Consider the following 22,337-nt stretch of genomic DNA (forward strand, 5'->3'; position numbering starts at 1 on the left):
GAACTGCAAAACTAAGCATCTCTGATGGTATCTTCTAGACTGAGTCCCATTGGATAGAGAAAGATTAACCTCAGTCTATAAAGAAACCCTTGGAACCCCGTAAGATTGGATCCCTAATCCATGAACTACTGGAACTCACTTACAAAATTTTTCATAAACATTACATGAATATGTTGTCTCATACTATAGAATTAGAATTTATAATCCCTATTCCATGATGAGATATCAGCAATTTCCACCCCACCATCAACCTCAGCCTAGACCAGTCCACACAAGAGATCCATTTCCTGGACAGTACAGTGCAAATAAGCGACGGTCACATAAACACCACCCTATACCGGAAACCTACTGACCGCTATACTTACCTACATGCCTCCAGCTTTCATCCAGACCACATCACATGATCCATTGTCTACAGCCAAGCCCTAAGATACAACCGCATTTGCTCCAATACCTCAGACAGAGACAAACACTTACAGGATCTCTATCAAGCATTCTTAAAACTACAATACCACCTGCTGAAGTGAAGAAACAGATTGACAGAGCCAGAAGGGTACCCAGAAATCACCTACGACAGGACAGGCTCAGCAAAGAAAGTAACAGAACGCCACTAGTCATCACCTACAGCCCCCAACTAAAACCTCTCCAGTGCATCATCAAGGATCTACAACCTATCCTGGAGGACGATTCCTCACTCTCACAGACCTTGGGACACAGGCCAGTCCTTGCTTACAGTCAGCCCCCCAACCTGAAGCAAATATTCACTAGCAGCTATTCAAGGGACACGATCATAGGACCTAACCACATCAGCCACACCTTCAGGGGCTCATTCACCTGCACATCTACCAAAGTGATATATGCCATCATGTGCCAGCAATGCCCCTCTGCCATGTACAACCGGACAGTGTCTATGTAAAAGAATAAATGGACACAAATCAGACATCAAGAATTGTAATGTTCAAAAACCAGTAGAAGAGCACTTCAATCTCCCTGGACATTCAATAACAGACTTAAAAGTCGCCATTCTTCAACAAAAAAACTAAAGAAACAAACTTCAATGAGAAACTGAAGAACTGGAATTAATTTGCAAACTTGACACCATCAAATTAGGCCTGAATAAAGACTGGGAGTGGCTGGGTCACTACAAAAAGTAATTTTCCCTCTGATACTCACACCTTCTTGTCAACTGTTGAAAATGGGCCACATCCACCCTGATTGAATTGGCCTCGTTAGCACTGACCTCCCCACTTGGTAAGGCAACTCCCATCTTTTCATGTGGTGTATATTTATACCTGCCTACTGTATTTTCCACTCCATGCATCTGATGCAGTGGGTTATAGCCTACAAAAGCTTATGCTCAAATAAATTTGTTTCTAAGGTGCCACAAAGACTCCTCGTTGTTTTTGCTGATACAGACTAACATGGCTACCCCTCTGAAACCTAATAAATGAGCGTACCCCAAAGTAACAGGCAAATCTGGTGACAATCCTGATCATGAACCGATTATGTAGGTTTTGGTAGTCAGGAGTTTTGTTAAACCCACAGAATTCCTACATTTTAGGTGGGCAAATGGACTCAGTCTCCTTTGACGTTCTGTAAAATTCTCTCAGTGCCTAAGAGCACTGTCTGCTGAAGGTCACTGATAAGTCATGCACTCCTAATGTGTTCTTTAGCAGCTCATTCATAACCTTAGGGTTTATTATTTATTTTATTAATACTGAAATACATCAGAAAATCTAAGTGGAGATTCAGGTAGCTCTAAATTCCTGTCACACATCACGCCCCCCAGCTCCCCTATGTATAAACAGTCATTTTGTGCAGCATCAAATGAACTTGGTTTTGGAGGTCTTGGGGAACATCATTTTGTCATACTTTTGCATTGTGGAGTGTATTTATCTGAACGTTTTCTGGTTACAAACTGGTTTAAACTCTGTTTTTTTCTGTGCATTTTTTCCATGCTGAGGCTAGCTTCCCTCATTATTTACATGTAGTTTGGCTGTGCTAATATTGAGTTTGCTTGTTTTCAATGTTATTCCCCTTGTAGTCATTCTGTACTAGTCTAAGAACCAGTAGTGCTATGGTTACCCGGTGGGATTTTGGTGGGGAATAAACTGTATTCTCTGCTGCCACACCTTTCAAAGCAAAACAAGAACCTTAGGGTCAAATTCACATCCCTAATTTCATCTGCCCCAAATTCCAGATTAAAGTCACTCATCCTGTCAATTGAATGGGGTTGCATGTATATTACTGAAGACAAGACATGGAACGCACACACGGCTTCCACTGAGATCAATGGGAGCTGCATGCATTTGGTGGCAGAATATGGGTCTAGATGTACTTTTTGCTTGTTTTGTTAAAGAAAATAAATACAATGGTGTCAAGGTTCCTCCCCGACTCTGAACTCTAGGGTACAGATGTGGGGACCTGCATGAAAAACCTCCTAAGCTTATCTTTACCAGCTTAGGTCAAAACTTCCCCAAGGTACAAAATATTCCACCCTTTGTCCTTGGATTGGCCGCTACCACCACCAAACTAATACTGGTTACTGGGGAAGAGCTGTTTGGACGCATCTTTCCCCCCAAAATACTTCCCAAAACCTTGCACTCCACTTCCTGGACAAGGTTTGGTAAAAAGCCTCACCAATTTGCCTAGGTGACTACAGACCCAGACCCTTGGATCTTAAGAACAATGAACAATCCTCCCAACACTTGCACCCCCCCTTTCCTGGGAAATGTTGGATAAAAAGCCTCACCAATTTGCATAGGTGACCACAGACCCAAACCCTTGGATCTGAGAACAATGAAAAAGCATTCAGTTTTCTTACAAGAAGACTTTTAATAGAAATAGAAGTAAATAGAAATAAAGAAATCCCCCCTGTAAAATAAGGATGGTAGATACCTTACAGGGTAATTAGATTCAAAGCATAGAGAACCCCTCTAGGCAAAACCTTAAGTTACCAAAAAAGATACACAGACAGAAATAGTTATTCTATTCAGCACAGTTCTTTTCTCAGCCATTTAAAGAAATCATAATCTAACACATACCTAGCTAGATTACTTACTAAAAGTTCTAAGACTCCATTCCTGGTCTATCCCCGGCAAAGACAGAATATAGACAGACAGACAGACCCTTTGTTTCTCTCCCTCCTCCCAGCTTTTGAAAGTATCTTGTCTCCTCATTGGTCATTTTGGTCAGGTGCCAGCGAGGTTACCTTTAGCTTCTTAACCCTTTACAGGTGAGAGGATATTTTTCTCTGGCCAGGAGGGATTTCCAAGGGGTTTACCCTTCCCTTTATGTTTATGACAAATGGTATAAAAAGAAGATAATTTCCTTGAATGAAATCTGTAGGCATGACCAGAGTACCAGGTATAATGTAATATTTGTATGTTTCACTCATGCAGTCATTTGTTTTCTTCAAAATATTTTTAGTCTTAGAATTCATTTTGTTTATATAAATGGAACAACCTCTGTTATAATTCAGTTAGTGTTCTTCTTTGTTTACATGGTAAAATGTGTTGTATATTTTAGCATATAAAACTATATTTGATTCACTTTGTTGTTATGGGTACAAGTATAAGCAATGGGATTGCTCTACAGTAAAATCAGACTTGCATGTCTTAATCTAACTTTCTTTCTTTATATGTCATCTTTTTGTTTAGGTGGAAAATGTCCGCTTGATTGATCGTATATCTTCCAGGAAAGCTGCACTGGGGACTCTGTATTTAACAGCTACTCATGTTATTTTTGTGGAAAATGTGTCTGAAACTCGTAAAGAAACCTGGGTATGATTATGTATTAGACCTAATTTTTACACATAAGCTTCTTGTAGTGGCGATCTTATCTTATTTTACAATAAAAATAGTTTACATAGTAAAATATTATGTAAACCTATGGCATTGTACCAATTAATAATGTTAACATTTGTAAAATAATTGGCTTAAAGTTGATAACTGAGCTGATGTATATTCCTTTATCCATTCAGAATCTGAATTTTAGATGAAAACTTAATTACCTAGATAAATTTAAAAATTTTATAAGAGAATTGGGATTAGAAACACAGGAATAGAAATGTAAGGACCCCCATAAAAATATTAGGGTACTACTGTAATCCCAATGGGAACACTGTTTCAAACTAGAATTAGTGGTATCCTGTGGGGAAGAATAGTCCAGAAATCCTGAGCTGCTCTGAATTTGTGTTCCTACATGAAGGTTAAGATGCTGATATCAATAGCTGTCTGAGCAGTATCAGTTATTTCTCTCTCTCCCCCTTCCGCACAGAGAGGTAATTTAGTACAGTAACTCTTTGCTTAACATTGTAGTTATGTTTCTGAAAAATGTGACTTTAAGCAAAACGACGTTAAGCGAATCCAATTTCCCCATAAGAATTAATGTAAATGGGGGAGGGGGGGAGGTTCTAGGGAAATTTTTTTTACCAGACAAAAAACTATATAAACACAGTATAAGTTTTAAACAATTTAATATTGTACACAGCAAGGATGATTGTGAAGCTTGGTTGAGGTGGTGAAGTTAGAGGGTGGAAGAGGTTGGGATATTTCCCAGGAAATCCCTTACTGCTAAATGATGAACTAGCATTCGGCTGAGCCGTCAAGGGTTAATACATTGTTGTTAATGCAGCCTCACACTCTACAAGGTAGCACAAATGGAGGGAGGGGAGACAGCATGGCCGACAGAGACAGACACACACCCTGTATGAGAGAGAGAGACGTGCATTGCCCCTTTAAGTACACTGACACCACTCTAAGTACATTGCCTTTTTAAAAAGAAAAGGACTACTTTTCTCCTTTCTCCACAAGTACTCCTTTTCTTTTTGCGAATACAGACTAACACGGCTGTTGCTCTGAAACCTGCCTTTTTAAGTAGATCAAGAAGTTGAGACAGCAGCTGCGGCCAGTAAGCTCCCTCCGTCCTGAGCCCTCTCGTGTTCCTCCCCCCGACTCTATGGAGAAGGGGTAAGTGGGGTGCAGGAGCAGGGGGACACCCTGACATTAGCCCCTTTCTTCCCCCCCTGCACAGCAAGTAGGAGGCTCCAGGGAGCAGCTCCAAGGCAGAGGGCAGGAGCAGCACATGGCAGCGGGGGGAGGCTCAGCTGAACTGCCGGCAATTGATAGCCTGCTGGGCGGATGCCGCACAGGGAACTTAGGGGAGCAGGGAGCTGATGGCGGGCTGCCGGTCAACCCTGGTTCCAAGCCCCCCCCCCAGCTAGCTGCAACGGGCTGCTCTTCCTGCAAGCACTGGACAAAGCAGGTGGCTGCCAAACAACATTATAAGGGAGCATTGCACAACTTTAAACGAGCATGTTCACTAATTGATCAGCAACGTAACAAGGAAACAGCATTAAGCAGGATGACTTTAAGTGAGGAGTTACTGTATCTCTGTCTACCTGTTTTGTGTCTCAACCAATTTGTCTGTCTATTTTATCAAATCTATCTAGGTACTGATGTGCCTCCCTCACTATATTGAGTGTCTATCTGTAGTTTAGTTACTAATTCTATTGCCCATTTGACATTAACCATAAATTCTGTCATTCTTCCCTCTAGTCCTCCCCTTTATTGTACAGTATCATTAAATAAGATCTGATATATGAGCTTTTGCCAGTGGAGAGGGGCAAAGTTTTGGCCTAGATTTTTTTTTATTCATATCACTGGTGCTGTTTCAACTTCTCATTATAAAGCTGGATCCAAAGAGCTGTCTCTTTTACAACCACTAACTTACATTTTAAGAAAGCAATTGGATGTCATGAATTAGTTAGTGTTTGTAACACCCTTTGAATATCTGAAGCATTAGAGAACTTTTTCTTCTGGGTTATGTTAGGAGCAATATCAGTCTCTTATCATTTGTGCCCGGAAGTGGAGAAAAGAGCTATAAGAGGAGGGTTGTGAGGATTCTCTGAAATGTCTTTGCTATTGTTTAGACCATGGGAAATCAGTGTAGTGTTGTGTCTCCTTACCACAGATGTCATTTTTGCTTGGCATACCCAATTTTTGTCTTTTTTTCAGATTCTTCACAGCCAAATTTCCTCCATTGAGAAACAGGCCACAACTGCTACTGGCTGCCCTTTGCTGATTCGCTGCAAGAACTTCCAGATCATCCAGCTTATCATACCTCAGGAAAGAGATTGCCATGATGTTTACATATCTTTAATACGTCTGGCCCGGCCAGGTATGCAAGGGGAGCGCAGCACTAGACGTTAATGCTTGTAAGCAATTAGCCTGATTGAATGCCCTTTGACAGGAGCTGAGGTTGTTAATGGACTGTTGCCTGCTGTTTGAAAAAGATGCTGACATCATCTCACCATCAGGGCAAGGGCAGTTTCTGTTTGTAATCTGCCTGGAGAGGCTCCCCTCGCTCCACCAGCAGCACTCCTATAAGAGGCAGCCATAATGTGGCAGTAAGTGCTAGTGAGCGCATATATAGTGGGACAACTAATGCTGTCAGTAGAACAAACAAAGCCCAGGGGCATGGCTAGGTAGAGGTCACTAGCATGCACTAGCTGGGGAGCACTGGGCTGATGGCAGGCTACCCCTTATGGAAAGTCTGAAAGAACTTAACAGTTATAACCTTTCCACGCAGTTTTGAAATGTGGCTGTACCTCACTGAAGCCAACCACAAAAAGCTCAAATACCCATGATCATGCTGTGAACAATTGTACAGTCTTCTGTGAATGTCATCCCATTCTGTGCCTCAAGTGGCTGGATCTAGTTTAAGTGACAAAACCTGGAAGAGATTTTCTGCCTTTTTTCTCCTCAGTTCATTCTGGCCAGTGGCACTAGTCTAAATTGTTTCTTGCTATGTGCAGATTTGCACATGACAACAGGAGGAAATGAACCTCTCCCTGTGTCAAGGTTCCTCCCCCACTCTGAACTCTAGGGTACAGATGTGGGGACCTGCATGAAAAACCTCCTAAGCTTATCTTTACCAGCTTAGGTCAAAACTTCCCCAAGATACAAAATATTCCACCCGTTGTCCTTGGACTGGCCGCTACCACCACCAAACTAATACTGGTTACTGGGGAAGAGCTGTTTGGATGTGTCCTTCCCCCCAAAAATACTTCCCAAAACCTTGCACCCCACTTCCTGGACAAGGTTTGGTAAAAAGCCTCACCAATTTGCCTAGGTGACTACAGACCCAGACCCTTGGATCTTAAGAACAATGAACAATCCTCCCAACACTTGCACCCCCCCTTTCCTGGGAAATGTTGGATAAAAAGCCTCACCAATTTGCATAGGTGACCACAGACCCAAACCCTTGGATCTGAGAACAATGAAAAAGCATTCAGTTTTCTTACAAGAAGACTTTTAATAAAAATAGAAGTAAATAGAAATGAAGAAATCCCCCCTGTAAAATCAGGATGGTAGATATCTTACAGGGTAATTAGAATCAAAAACATAGAGAACCCCTCTAGGCAAAACCTTAAGTTACCAAAAAAGATACACAGACAGAAATAGTTATTCTATTCAGCACAATCCTTTTCTCAGCCATTTAAAGAAATCATAATCTAACACATACCTAGCTAGATTACTTACTAAAAGTTCTAAGACTCCATTCCTGGTCTATCCCCGACAAAGACCAGCATACAGACAGACAGACAGACCCTTTGTTTCTCTCCCTCCTCCCAGCTTTTGAAAGTATCTTGTCTCCTCATTGGTCATTTTGGTCAGGTGCCAGCGAGGTTACCTTTAGCTTCTTAACCCTTTACAGGTGAGAGGAGCTTTCCCCTGGCCAGGAGGGAGTTCAAAGGGGTTTACCCTTCCCTTTATATTTATGACACCCTGCTTCACACCTGCTCAGGATCCAAGCACAATGTAGCTGAGGAGTGCAGAAAACAATCTGACCTTTCATTTGTAATATTACTGTTCTGATATCACAGCTGCAATATACAAAACAGCCTCTCTTTTTTTCACCCCTGTATTTAAATTTCTGGAAAAATGTTCAAGGAAGGTAAAATGAAATTCAATAGCCTTGGATGTTTTCATGCTTGTATATTCCTTGTCTGTACTTTGCAGTTTCACTTCTATTACATCTAGGGTCAATACGAGGATATAATGATCCTATTTTATTCTTTCAAGATAAACTAATTGGTTAAGTATAAAACTTAAGAGAATTAACTTAACTGAATTAGACACATTAGGAGTAAATATTTACATCATCATAGCACCCAAAAGCTCCAATTGTGCACAGCACTGTGCAAACACAGAAAAAAAGATTATCTTTGCCCTGAAGGGGATAGAAAATAATGGGGAAAATGTAGCTGCCTTTGTGCTTCCCAGTTTTAGGAGATATATTTCATCCAAATATACCATGTAAATTGTGTGATGGGGAAATAGGGCAATGAGCACAATGGGATATAATTAAAATAATGGTAAGTGCTGGCTGTACACAAAAAATTGCTTAAAAAGTGAAGAGTTTGTGTTAAGTATCTCCTGAGAAAGATTTAGCTGTACAGCATCAGTGGTATGACATTACTTTGTGAATAACACCTGCTTTAAGGATGTTTAGTTAAAAGTTAAACTTGGGGGCCTTATTGAATGTGCTTTGAATGTATAACCTGTTCAGTTTACAGCTGTTGCTAAAAGGCTACACTATATCTTGCAGATATGTCAGATTTCATTATGTTTTGCTTCTTTTTACACTGAACACAGATTGCCAGGTATCAAAGAAAAGCTGCAGAGCAGGTGTTGTATAAAGAATATGCAGGTTGGCAGCTTGGCAGTGATTTAGTCTACCAGTGAATCTGTGTTTTGATTCACCTGTATCTGGATTTTGATCATGTTCAAATCTAGGACCTACTGTCAGTTTAAAATACTGAATTCAACTGTGCAACCGAAGGTAATTTTGACCCTTTACCCTTAAAAGTGAGAATCCAAGTATTGTAGCGGAGTCCAGCATCTCCTCCTGTGTTTGTGCTGTTAATTTAAGAATTAATTGGAAAGAATGCTGGACGCAGACTGGTTTGATGCAAACAATCCAGTCTGAAGCACAAGGTCCAACTCTGTCTTTTAATGTTATTTTGAACTTTGTGTAAAGGAAACATTGCTATAGCTCACACAAAACTGACAACATCAATGTTAATTTTCATCTTGCAACAAGACAGCTTGTTAGAGTCGATTTTCTCTGGTGTGTTAGAAAAAATTGCATAGCAAGCCACAGCAGCAGTTGAAGTTGGTAAAGTGCTTACTATAACTGGAATACCATGAGGGGAATATGTACACTGGAGTGCGTGTATTTGAGTAAGCTAGGTGATGTAGGGTGAAAATAATTGGAGTGAGTTATAGAAACAATTAATCAATTTAAGCTCTTGGTTACGCTGATGTAAATCTGGATTAACTCCACTGGCTTCAGGAACTCATCATGTTTTCATACAAGACTGGAAAAATGAGATCCTGTAATGCTCCTTCCCTTGACAGGACAGAAGGTGTATATTAATGCCCGTGGAGAGGTGGGATTTTGACCCTGGTGTTGCTGTTCTCTGGAATGCCACAATGAAGAACAAATGAGGCCAGGAATGCAAATTGAATGGTAGGCAGCTTTTGAGAAGATGCCTGTTGGGCAGATCCACTGGTAGCATAGCAGAAGCAACTTGAGCAGGACACCTCTGTGAATGAGGACAGACAAAAGGATGGATTTAAGTGGCAGGCCACAACTCTATTAAACTTAATACTGGGGAAGGACATTATCTACCCCATCTCCCTCATTTAAGTGAGTCTAGTGTGGGATTTACAGGCCTCCTATAAGATATCCCATAACTCAGGACAGATATTCCTCAGCCTTCACCTTGGATTTAGCTCATTCTGCTGAAACATCTCATCCCTTTCTCCCATGAGGGAGAAAGACAATACCAAAGAGATCTCTGTCTGCAAAGGCTTATGGTCTTTCTCTTGCTCCCACAGACCTAAGGTCTATTATTTCTGGGCAATGACCCTTTTGGCCTTTTATTTGCACTGGACACTGTCTGCAAGTTGTGTAGAATAAAATATTCTTACAAATTACTGAGATGAGACTTCTAAATCTTATTCCTATTGAACCTAACTGTCCTTCCATGTTGCTGTCATGAAGCCAAAAAAAACCTACCAGGCTTCTACCAATTTTTTCCTAATTGGAAAAATATTTCCTGACCTCTAAAACAGGCAATTGGTCAGACCCACAGTATCCTAAAAATACAGTCTTTACAGTATAACTACAGAAGGGGAGGTTGGGGGTCAACTAAAGTGGAACAAGAGGCAAGAAAAATCTTGGGCAAGGATTTAAATTAATGGGGAAGGACAGGGAGTCCATTGGCTCCTATCTCCCTCTGGCTGGCCAATGAGTGGCAGAGTGCCTATGGGGATTAGAGACCTACCCTTGCAAGGACTGCCCCTCCCCTTTCCTTCTGAGGCTATCCAGTGCTCTGCAGATCCAGTCACATTTTCCACCAGGTGGGTGACATTGCTGCAGAGCAACATCATGTTTTGCCTCTAGCAGCAAAGCATCTGACATTGACATTGTGGGGGGGATGGGAATCTTACTCACCTGATGTTGAAAGGACTGATTGTAAAGTGAGCAAGATTTGGCTTACCAATACTAGTGGTTGCAACTTTTCTATCCTTGGTTTCCATCTGCCAGAGTGCTGCACCCTCTCGAAGGGTAATATAATTGCTGTACAGTTGTGGACTGCGAGTCTTCCCCAGGAGGAACTCTGGCTGAGTCAGGCTCTATTTTCCCTCCCCCACTTGCCTTTTTTCGTGCATTATACCGTACCTGAAACTGTGTCAGATCCCATCTTCTGTAGTGATATTGTGTAACGTATTGTAACAGTTTGTGACATAAGGTGGCCAAACCAAACTAAAGGGTCTAATTCTACTTTCAGTTGTACCTGTCAACTTCTAATGGAGCATGCACAGGTACAACTGAAAGCAGAATTTCGCCCTTTAGCTTAGGCTACTTTGTGTCACAGTAACATTTGAAGTTGTACAAAAGCAGGATTTGGCATAATGACTATAATACTGTGTCTGTGTCAGGTCCTAAATATTACAGAAGGTATATGTTAACTAAGCTTTAAGGCACAATTGATGCATTTGGAAAACCTGTATGTACCACCATATGATATTAAAACCTGAGATGATAGGCAGGCTAGATTTACATACAACCAAGATATGTATATTTTAATTTGATATACAGTAGTTGTGAAAGTTTCCACTTAATTTTGTGAGTAGGTACAATGGAAAGGAAATATCTGAAGTGTAGTTTTATTCAGCTAGTTTAATGCATGCTTTGGCAACTGGGGTGCAAAATAAATGTCAAGATTCCAGCCAAATTTGTTATTTGAAGTTAAGCTTAACCTGAAAAAAGTAACAATTGTACATTAGCAAATGAGACATAAGCAAATGAGACACAGGTTTATGAAACCTGTGCCATAAAAAAACAAACAGAACGAAGTTTGATCTATCAAACTGCGTTTCAGTGGTCTTCCTTCTCTTTCTCTAAATAATGACTTTGCTGATCTTGAGTTCAGTGCCTGAGTCACAAAGATTTAACAAGGGAACTTTCCTTCCTTTCTGTCCTCATATTTGTTAATAATTGTTTCGAAAGAGGGAACTGAGTTCCCCAAGGAACTGTGATAACATTACAAACCACACCAGCTTTTTAGTTATGGAAACCATGTTATTAGAAGCCACAGACGTGTTTAGCTTTATTTTTTACCCCTAGATTCCATATACTATATATTTAATGGAAACTTAACTACTCTTTATTGCTCTGTTAAATCTAAAAAAAAAAAAAAAAAGAAATTACCTATGATGGAAGTACAATAGATGCTTGCTGCAGAAGAGGATGGAAGTTAAAATGAAAACTATTTTTATTAAAGCCATACATAAGTCCCCATTCTCTATTTTTTGACCTATTCTCCTTATCAAGGGCATAAAATAGAAGTAACTGAGGGTTGTATTTAAACCTGTCTGAAATCAAGACAGTCTGAAACAGATTTATCAAATGGTGACGTTTTGATAACAGGTGTGACTCAGTTTACCAGAATTCAGTGTACTTCAGTTCGTTTATATACTAAAATCTTTGATCCAAAAGCTATACGGACCTTACAGTGAGAGGATGAAACATGAACTTTTGATGTGCTAGAGTTATAGTTCTTATAACCAATTTTCTTCAGTTTATATTCAGATTGGTGGGATCATCTCATCCACAGAACACAATAGTTGGCAGTGGAGTTTGGCCATGAAATATCTGTTTATATATAAATACTGTGTTTGAATCCAGTCAAGTCACTTCATATGCATAAATACAGCTATTCTTAAAACAAAGTTAAAACTATTTAAAATTATATTTATTGTACGTTCATGAACTGAAATGTGAGAATTGGCATAATTATGCAAACAAGAGTTTGAAATAATTTACATGCAATAATTTAGATAAATAATATTTTCATGCTGCTACAAAGTAGTCTGTGTAGCTAGAATGTCATTGCTAATCATTTAAGGACAGATTTTCCAGTCTTTACTCATACAAACCATGGAGTTAATAGAAATTTTACTTGAGTCAGGGCAGAGTAAAACTTGAGTTAAGATTTAAGAATTGATGCATTATTACTGAGTCCAGTGAAAACTTCAGGATTTGGTCCACTGTCTCTGCCACTGGCTCTGTAATCCACTAATTAAAACAACTAAATTATCTCTGGTAAAAGAATTCTGCTGGACCACATGTGTTGATCCTTTCTTGATCTTAGTTTTTCCTCCTTTCAAGGAAGCATGTTAGCTTTGACACTGCACCCTTTTGCTAGCTATGAGAATGTTTACAACTGAGCAGCAAAGAGGTGTGGGAGAGCTACTATATTGTAAGTAGGATCGATAATACAGGCCTATACAAGTAGGGGGCAAAGGGCCACAAACAGCAGAACAGCCCACTACTTTCAAAGTAAGCTTCTATGGAGTTAGATGCCGGTATGTGGGCTTTTGCATAGCAAAACATATGATCTGAATGGGATAACAGAGAATAGCATCCCATACAGAGAATAACATACCAGCTTTGCTTTTGGAGACTTTGATCTCAGCTTAGATTTATTGTCCTGTCTTATTGCCTCTTTTTCTCTTTCAGTGAAATATGAAGAGCTCTACTGCTTCTCATTCAACCCAAAATTAGATAAAGAAGAGCGAGAACAAGGATGGAAGCTTGTGGGCCTCAATAAAGAATATAATCGGATGGGCGTTCCAAATAACTATTGGCAGATCAGTGATGTAAACAGAGACTACCAAGTGTGTAATTATAATTTGTATTACAGTAGATTTTAGAGGCCCCAACCAAGGCAGGGGCCTCATGGTGTTAAGTGCTCTACATAGCATCCTAAGAGATAGTCCCTGTCCCGAAGAGGTTAGACAGAGTGGGAGAAAGGACTCATAATCTGTTTTACCCATGTGGAATGGAAGTACAAGGAGATAAAGTGACTTGTCAAAATCACTTTAAGCACATGCTTAACTGCTTTGCTGCACAGGGCTAGATTTAAGCACATGCATAAAGTTAAGCACATAAATAATGGCTTTGGTGAATTGGGGCTAGTGAGTATTTAAAAAAATTTTTTTTTCTACCTAATAATTACACAAGCCATTAGTTTGAAAGAATTAATTTAACACTTAATCTTACCTTCTTGTTCCTGAAATTACATGCAGTGCTGCTGAGAATTGTTTGTGATGGAATATTCTCACAATGGTCTGAGAAGTCACAAATCTTAATTCCACTCCTTTCTACCTAGCTAGTTGATGTTCCTATCCTGCCCTACATTTGTTCAATTCAAACTTTTAAAATGTGATGAAGTAACACTAATGGAAAGAGATAACAGACTAAAGTTCTGAAGTCAGCCTGTCGATACAGGTCAGCTCACTCCCATTATGCCTTGGCACTGGAGCACACACATGCTACACGTAGATCACTTGGGATTTTGAGACCTCCTCAGAGGGGACTGTATGTTCTGCCAGAAGTTAATTGTTTTTTCTTGTTTCTAATATAAAAAGCTTGAATTTATTATAGAATTGTGGAAATAGTATGATAGCAGTCATAATTTAGGGCAGGGGCTCTCAACCTGGGGATTACAACCACCCCTGGGAGTGGGGCTGGTGTTTCAAACAGGTGTCAGGGGTTGTGTCCACCCTTCACTTCCTAAATGATAAGGGAGGAGGAGAGAGAAACAGGTGGGACCTGGTAAGGAAGAGGTTGAAAACCTCTGGTTTAGGACAAATTTAAGGGTTAGTGTGACACAACTTTAAATGTAAGGGATCAGAATGAGCCACAGAAGGAAGGATGAATCATGAAATGTTATAGAAAAGCAAGGGAAATTAGACACCAAAAGCACTGGAAATGATTCTTCTAGATGGATCATAGAAGGGAAGAAAAGGGTAATGAAGGCAGGGTAAGGGAGAAAAAGGAGGAAAGGATACACAGAAGGAAGAGACAAAGTAGTTATTTTTATTATTTAATATTAAGTAATATACATTATAAATAAAGAAGTGTTTTTCATATATACATACATAAAAATCAGTCATTTTTTCATGCCCCAGAAACAGGCCTGAAGCTGATCTCACTTAATCAAAAATAACTACATTGGAGCCAGTCTTCATTGTTGCAAAACCAATTTCTCATGTGACAATGGTAAAGAATTACAAGAATTCAGTGCTCTCTTCCAACACTGAAAAGGGAACTCTATTAAAATAACATCCAAAAGAAATACCTTAAAAGAACATTAAGGTTGCAAAGTCAAGCCCTTACAAGTTAGGAAATGCCAGCATTAAGGTTGCATGTGTAACCTCAGTTCAGCCTCCCTTATGTGGCTAATTACATGATCACATTTTTTCTATGGCATCCCTGCCTCATCAGGGAATGAGTAGTTATTAAATATTTCTTTTTCTCCTCAGTCAGCTTGTGCCCCCAGATCTTAACCACACAATATCCAAACCCAGCACTGAATATACAGTTATTAATTTCCTCCTGAGTGTTTCTGTGGTGCTCATCATACTATGGTAGGTGGTATTTTTATCCCCGTTTTACAGCTGGAGAACTGAAGCACAGAGAGGTTTAGACCTAAAGTTGTCAAGTGTCCATCAATTTTGGATGCCCAGTTACAGATACTTAGGAACTGATTTTTCTAAAGAACTTAGCATTTTGATTGCACTTTTTATATTCAAAGTACAGCTCCTGGTGACTTCAGCTGCAGCTATGAGCACTTAGCACTTCTGCAAATCTAATCTCAGGTGTCTCATGTTGGGCACCCAAAAATGATGAACATACAGTTAGTCACTGACTGCAGACACTTCAGATGAAGTGAGCTGTAGCTCATGAAAGCTTATGCTCAAATAAATTTGTTAGTCTCTAAGGTGCCACAAGTCCTCCTTTTCTTACTTCAATTTAAGTGACTTGCCCAGCATCACCTAGGAACTCTGTGGCAGAGGCCAGATTCCTCAGGACGGCATTCAACTGTATAACCATGAATCAGCCAGGAAGAGAAAAGGCAATTTCCTTGCACACCTTCCAAATTCTGCAACTGATAAGACGGGGTCCTACAGACAATACCTTTCTTTACTACACAATCCTGATTCATTCCCAGAACCCCTGTTCATCCTGTGTACTGAAATAGGCACATAAAGTTATTGGATACACGAATATATAGCACTCCCCTTTTTCTGCTTCAGTTTTACCATCTGTAAAATTGGGATAATGATAATAATAATTTCCTATCTCCTAGAGGTCCTGTGACAGGCTGTCACATGGTGAACACACCATAGCACTGCCTCATGCCAGAACATGGCATTGCAAGCCTTCTTCTGTTCTTGTACTGCCTTCTCCACTGTTCTGGTTCTGCAATGGTCTGCAGCTTCCATGGCTGGGCCCGCCTGCCTGGTCACCTTTCAGTTCAGTCTCCTTCTGGGGTAACAGAAAAGTCCAAACAGAAAACCCAGAATCTTTATGCCAGGCCCAAGGTCCCCAGCCCCAGCTAGTATTCAGCTGTCTTTGCCTCTTTCAGTCCCAAGACTTGTACCTTCCGTATTGCTGGGGGAGGAGAACCCAGGTCCACCTTCTCCTCTGGGTTCCAGCCCAGGAACCCTGCGTTAGGCAGCTAAGGACCACTCCTGCCAATCTTTTGTCACTTCCTTGAGCTGCTTCTCTTTCCCCCCACATTTGTCCACCTTTCTCTCAGGCCTACAGCTTCCATTACTTCCACCCTGGAGTTTTGTCTCTTCGTGTGACTTTTCCCCAGCCTGCTGCTGAGGAGCTTCCTTAAGATCCTACGCAGTTTCTCTGGCAGCAGCTGGGTTGTACTGCAGACAACCACCCTCTCTCTCCTTAACACTGACGCCCACCCTCCTTCTGGAGATGGGGTTGTACTTCAAACAATCTTTCTGGTTTCCACTCCTCTTAGAGTCAGGGTTGTGATTTAAACAAGCTGTAGGGCCTTAGCTAGCTTTTCTTTCAACTAGCTTCCTTTCCCCCAGTCAATACTCAGAGGATGCACCAGACAACCTCCTCTTAGTGGTGTCTCCCTTGCTATGAAGGAGAGACAGCAGATATACTAGTCCCTTCCTAAAGCTCATCCCAGTTGGCTGAGAGAGAGAGGAGAGCCTTGTGCCATCCACTCTGCAAGGCTCCTGGTCCTAGGCCCTTAAAGAAACAGTAATGGGATTTCCTTCCAAACACTCCTTATTTCCAAACCACTTTCTTTCTACTGGTATCTGCTTGGTCCTTATATATATCAGGCCTTCCAAAATATTAAAAGGACCGTGCCAAGTGGTGGGGGTGGGTTAACTCTGAGGCCCTCTTCCATTAAGGGGATTAACTACCCCGTCACAGGGGCATAATTAATGTTTGAAACACTTTAGGATCCTCAGAATGAGGGTGGTATGTAATTGTGATTTTGTTTTTGTAATGGTGATGATTAAAGTTAACATTCATGCTAAGTTCTATTTGAATAAACAAAGCAAGCAGACAAACAAAAGTTTCCTTTGGCAGGTCTGTGACTCATACCCTACTGAAGTGTACGTACCAAAATCTGCAACTGCACACATCATTGTGGGGAGCTCTAAATTCCGGAGCAGAAGACGTTTCCCAGCCCTTTCCTACTACTGTAAGGATAACAATGTAAGTGTGGAGCTGTGGTTTGGGGTGAGAGGGTGTGTGACCACCTGCCCTGTAACCCTGGTGCCTTAAATGTTCTGCTGCTGTAGCTCACAGCCTGGACACCAACAGTCACCCAATAAGCATATAGTTCCCTGACCCCGCTGGTGGTTGCTACTCTGCAAATTATCTCTTCCTGCTGCAACCTCTAAACAAATGAAGAGCCCATTGAATTTGGCCACACCTGGTTTGAGGTGTTGGACTCTTTCCATTGCCTGAACAAAGGCGTTTATCAACGCCTCCTGACATGCCTGGTTTAAACGCCTTTTAGTCACAGACTTTAAAGCATAATATCAGTGAGCATCCATAATTTCACATACAGCATTGTTACATATATTTTACAATGATACTATTGACCAGAATATTAGTTTTCAAATGGTATTTCACAAAGCATATTTTATACAAAAATCATTGCAGTAATATGTAGGGTGTGAATACGGGTGCCTACAGACACAACAACATTAAATTATTAATATTCAGCTACATTTAATTAATAATATTGCTCTACTCTTCCTGTTAATTGTACATGTAATGGAGCTATTTTGTTCATTTCCTAGTGATCTGTTTTGTAAATAACTTTGTGTAGTAAATTATTAATGCACATTAAACACACGGGGGATTTGTTTTAATTCAGGCCTCAATCTGCAGGAGCAGCCAGCCCTTGTCTGGCTTCAGTGCTCGGTGCCTTGAGGATGAACAGATGCTACAGGCCATCAGAAAGGCAAATCCTGGAAGCAATTTCATATATGTTGTTGACACTCGGCCTAAAGTAAGTATGTTACAATGCTGGCACATTTAACAACACCAGGTATGTGTTGCGAAGTCAGAGAAAATATAAAAGTCCAAAGTATGGTGGCCACTAGGGGCTAGATTCTAATCTCAGTTGCTTCCAGGTAAATCCACAGTAATGCCGCTCTGTAAAGTTACTTTGGATTTACCTTTTGAGTCTGAACTCCAGGTTATAAATCTTTGAAATTTCACAGTTCACACATGCTTTGTAGAGAGTTGCTAGAGCTTAACAGCTCAAATCTCCAAGATTCTATCTGCACTGAGCCTCCTCCATCCCCTCACAACTCCTACCTGTGACTGGACTGAGTATATGCCATTCCAACAGAGTGACTGAACATGCTCCAGCCCAGAGTTAAGGGCTCAGAGAGACTTCCTCAGTAATGGCTGCTCACAGCTGCTCCAGGCCAAGGTGGGGCCAGGCACGGGTACTGAGAGCAGTGAGCCTGTCTCTCTTGGGCTCTCAATGGTGGCACCCAGGCAGTGTGGAAGAGGAAAAGATCTGATTCAAATTCAGGGTGGACAAAAGCTGAGTCGAGGGCATTGCAGAAGAAGGATGGGGGAATATATTGGCACAAGGAGCCTGGGAGGCAGAGACTGATACTGGCTGGGCAAGGAGACTGGGACCTGGGTGGGGTAGGGAGGCTAGGACTGGCTAGGTAGGAAGGCGGGAAGGGGAGGCTGGCACTGGGAGCCAGGGGAAGTAGAAGGCTGGGACTGGTTGAGCAAAGAATCCATTGGGAACCGTGGTAGGGAGATGGGAGTTGGAATCTGTTGGGACAAATAGGGGGGTTGGGATGGTTGGTTGTTGTTGCTGAGAGGCTACATCACTTTGTGTTCGAGAGAACACTCATGTCTAATTCAAAAGGAGAGAGAGAGAGATTTGAATTCAACAGATTATTTATATCCTCCTAGCAAGGCATGCTGAGGACCGTCCTGAAAGAACACTGTCCAGACGCAACTTCTTTTACCTTGTTCACTGACATTAAAAGATGAGCAGATGGGCGTTTAGTGCACTTGGTAGAAAATAGTCTCCCTACTTCTATATATATATAATAAAGTCTGCTTACTTATATATAAATAAATGAATGTAACCCTTCTGTCCATCAGAGTTGGCAGCAACAAGGGCCGGGTTCAATATCTAGGGGATCCATTCCAATAACACAATGCAAAACTGGCTCGAGCCCCCACCCAGTGACCTGGGACAAATATATACCACCCCCGCTGGGCGCCTCTAAGAGGCAATACTTCCCCTCTCGCAAGCACAGAGTCTGAGTGTAGCAAAAGCCTTTTAATAACAGAGAGAAACAACGTGGCATTATGTTGGGGAAACACCACCAACAGGATCCATAACACAACCCATGAGCAAAGAGCAAAACCCCACCCCAAGCAAATTGGGCCGTGTTCTTTCTCTTCGGCTCTTGAGTCCAGCAACCCAAAAGTCATCCAAAGTCCCAGAAGTCCAACAACCTAAATGTCTCTGTTCCTGGTCAGTGCAGCCCCAGAGTCTGAAAGTTTATCTGCAGAGTTTTACCTCCCAACCTGGGTGGAAATGGGGTGGGGGGGAGCTAAGGGGCACCTTACGTGGTCCAAAGCCAACTGCCCCACCTCTCCATGGGGGCTCTTCTCTGCTCCACCAGCTGTCCCATGAACTGCTCTGCTCTGCTCTGCCAGCTGCTCTGCTCCACCAGCCATCTCGTGAGCCACTCCAGCCGTCCTGCAAACTGCTCCATTCTGCCAGCCGCTCCGCTCTGCCAGCTGTCCTGTGAGCTGCTCCAGCAAACTGCTCCGCTAGCTGTCCCATGAGCCACTCGACGAACTGCTCTGCAATATATCTTCAGCCCCCCCCCCCCACTACTTAACACAACACTCAGTGATTTCAGCTCTTAGTAATTTTAGCTCTTTAGTGATTTCAGCTTGTAGTAGGGGAGCCTCAGTGCTGGTGCACCATTGGCTCAAAGTGAATTCAGCTCAGCAGCCTGTAACTAGACTCCAAGTGGAATCAAGACTAGCTCTGATATTCCACAGTGGAGAGAGGAAAAGGTGCAATTGGCATGTAGAGTCTCTCTCCATTCACTGGGTTTTGGAACCCATGACCCTTGCCTAGCGAGTGGTGCTTAGTTGATGGTGGGTCCCTCCATCATAACAAAAGGCCAAGTACAGTTCAACTGTCCTGGTTTCACGTGATCAGGATAATAACAGTTTATTTTTCCTGCCCCAATAACAGAGAAACTGGGGCTCCTACAGCAGCCAAAGTGACCGTCTAGGCGGGGTGGGTGTGCCTATGCAAATGAGATCAGCCCCTGAAGTTCTTTTCCACAACCCACCACGACTCGCCACCAGATGTCAGGGTAGAGCTCATCCTGACTCTGCTTACATCTACCTATCTGTCTATCTGTCTAACTATCTATCTATCTATAACACACACACTGCAAGTTAAAAGAGCTTTCCGTATTAGAGATCTGGGATTAGATTCACAGGACACCCAACAGCCTCTTTAGGCTGCTTTGTCCAACATTTAGGTGCCATTCTGAGTCACAATGATTGGGCAACTGAGCGGTCCCAGTCTCTTTCATGTGAGGGGAGGAGAGAAGCCTGGAGTGGGGTGAGGGCTCCATCTCTTCATGCTGCCGCCTCCTCTTTTGCTCCCAGGCCTGCTCCAGAAGGAGAGATTGTGACTTGGTTTGGACATGATGGTAGGGAACCTGGGAAAAAACCTGCTCCTTAGGAAAATTCTAGTTGTGCCCTTGCACCACTGGCATTCACAAGACCTTTGCTCAGCCACTGTTTAACCCAGCAGGTGCCTAAGTTTCCACTGCTGAAGTCTTATAGGTGCCTAAATTTCAGCCAATGGGCATGTGCAAAGTCCCTAAATCCTGACACCACCAAGCTGCTCTGAGCCTAACCCATAAACCCTGGTGGGATTCATAAACTAGGGGTTCCCCTGCCTGTGTCACCTGTGGGGCCCAAGTCAGTAGACATGCTCAGAGTACATCTAACCTGCATAAAAGACAGAGGAGGAATTGGAACCCACACCTTAGCCCGCTTGCTAAAATACCCAGTGATTAGAGCACTCATCCAGGATGTGGGTGACCTCGGTTCAAACCCCTCCCTGTTCTGGAGCAGAAATTGGAATCCTAGTGTCCCACATTTTGGATGAGTGCTCTAACCATTGGGATACTAGATGTAAGGAAGTGGCATCACCACTATCTCCCCATTGTTTTTCACAAGAAAGGGCTGGCTTAGGCACCCAGCTTTGGGAGAGGGTTCACAGCTGTGAATCCCAAGTGGAGATAGATGCCTCCCTCTGACTAGGACCTAGGCATCTAACTTCCTTTGAGAGGCAGGGCCACCATCCTACTGGCCATCTGACGAGAAGCACATTCCTGTATGCCTGCCCCGGTACCATTTCTTGAGTACTGAAATATCATACTATTGTCAATTTTAGAAGAATGTAGAAAATGAATTGTGTGTATAGAGCTGCTCCCATTTTAGAAATGTGGTACTCTGGTGGAATGAGGCCTGCAGATTAGCAATCAAGGGAGGAAATAGGGCATACAAACAAGCAAAAAACTCAATGAATAGTAAAAAGTTAATGAATTATAAAAGATGTAAGGCGGTGGCACAAATGATTATCAAAAAGCCAAAAAAAGAAAGAAATTGGAGAAATTTCGGTGGGAAATTGAACAAAGATTCAAAGCTTTCAGAAATATATAAACACATTAAAAGTGAATGGATTTCAGAGTAAAAGTAAATATCTATCTGGTCTTACTGTAAGCCATGAAACTGAGGTTTTCAACTTAGGAAAGGCAGGCACTTTAGGAAAAGAATCCCGAAAGGCCAGTAGTGATATGAATCAAAACAACGAGTTTGGGGGCGGGGGGGAAGGGGAAAGGAGGTTTATTGAGGATAACTGTGATCTATTATATGGCTGGAGGGTCTATAGTGATGATGTGTTAAACAAAAATGTTAGTGTGTAGGAGCTTATTGCAGCCATTAGAAACAGGAAAAATACAGCTCTAGGTAAAGATTGAACACTTGTCAGAAGGGAGCCTTAAGATTCTATTATGATTTTGTTATAATGATATATGGAAAAAGGACTGCTGCTAATAGAATGGAAACAAGTATTGGTGCTACTAATTAAGAAACAAGGTGTAAAACCCTGTGAGATTAGAACCTGGGACTATTGGGGATGCTGCTACATTACCATTGAAAGCTTAGGGGAGACTTTTTCTGGAGGACCCTGTAAAGCTAGGCTCTGCAGGAAGTACCACCCAGCAGGGCTTGAGTAGCAGCTCCTGCAGCCCACTGATTGGCTCATGCTGGTATATAAACAAGAAAGCTATCCTAGAGAGTGGCCTGAACAATGATGCAAACTGCCTGCTTGCTTC

At 41.9% G+C, this 22,337-nt stretch overlaps 1 protein-coding gene across 1 annotated transcript in view; it reads left to right on the plus strand.

Moving 5' to 3' along the window:
* The window catches only part of MTMR7 (myotubularin related protein 7), a 96,439-nt gene that overhangs the window by 26,614 nt on the left and 47,488 nt on the right, over nucleotides 1-22,337 (plus strand). The window contains exons 2-6 of the mRNA XM_048848143.2: nucleotides 3,660-3,782; nucleotides 6,018-6,180; nucleotides 13,099-13,256; nucleotides 16,996-17,124; nucleotides 17,795-17,929. Of these exons, the coding sequence (XP_048704100.2) occupies nucleotides 3,660-3,782; nucleotides 6,018-6,180; nucleotides 13,099-13,256; nucleotides 16,996-17,124; nucleotides 17,795-17,929 (708 nt within the window). The remainder of the gene's footprint in view (nucleotides 1-3,659; nucleotides 3,783-6,017; nucleotides 6,181-13,098; nucleotides 13,257-16,995; nucleotides 17,125-17,794; nucleotides 17,930-22,337) is intronic.

The sequence above is a fragment of the Caretta caretta genome, chromosome 4, assembly GCF_965140235.1.
Source record: "Caretta caretta isolate rCarCar2 chromosome 4, rCarCar1.hap1, whole genome shotgun sequence".
In the NCBI taxonomy this organism is placed as follows: Eukaryota; Metazoa; Chordata; order Testudines; family Cheloniidae; genus Caretta; species Caretta caretta.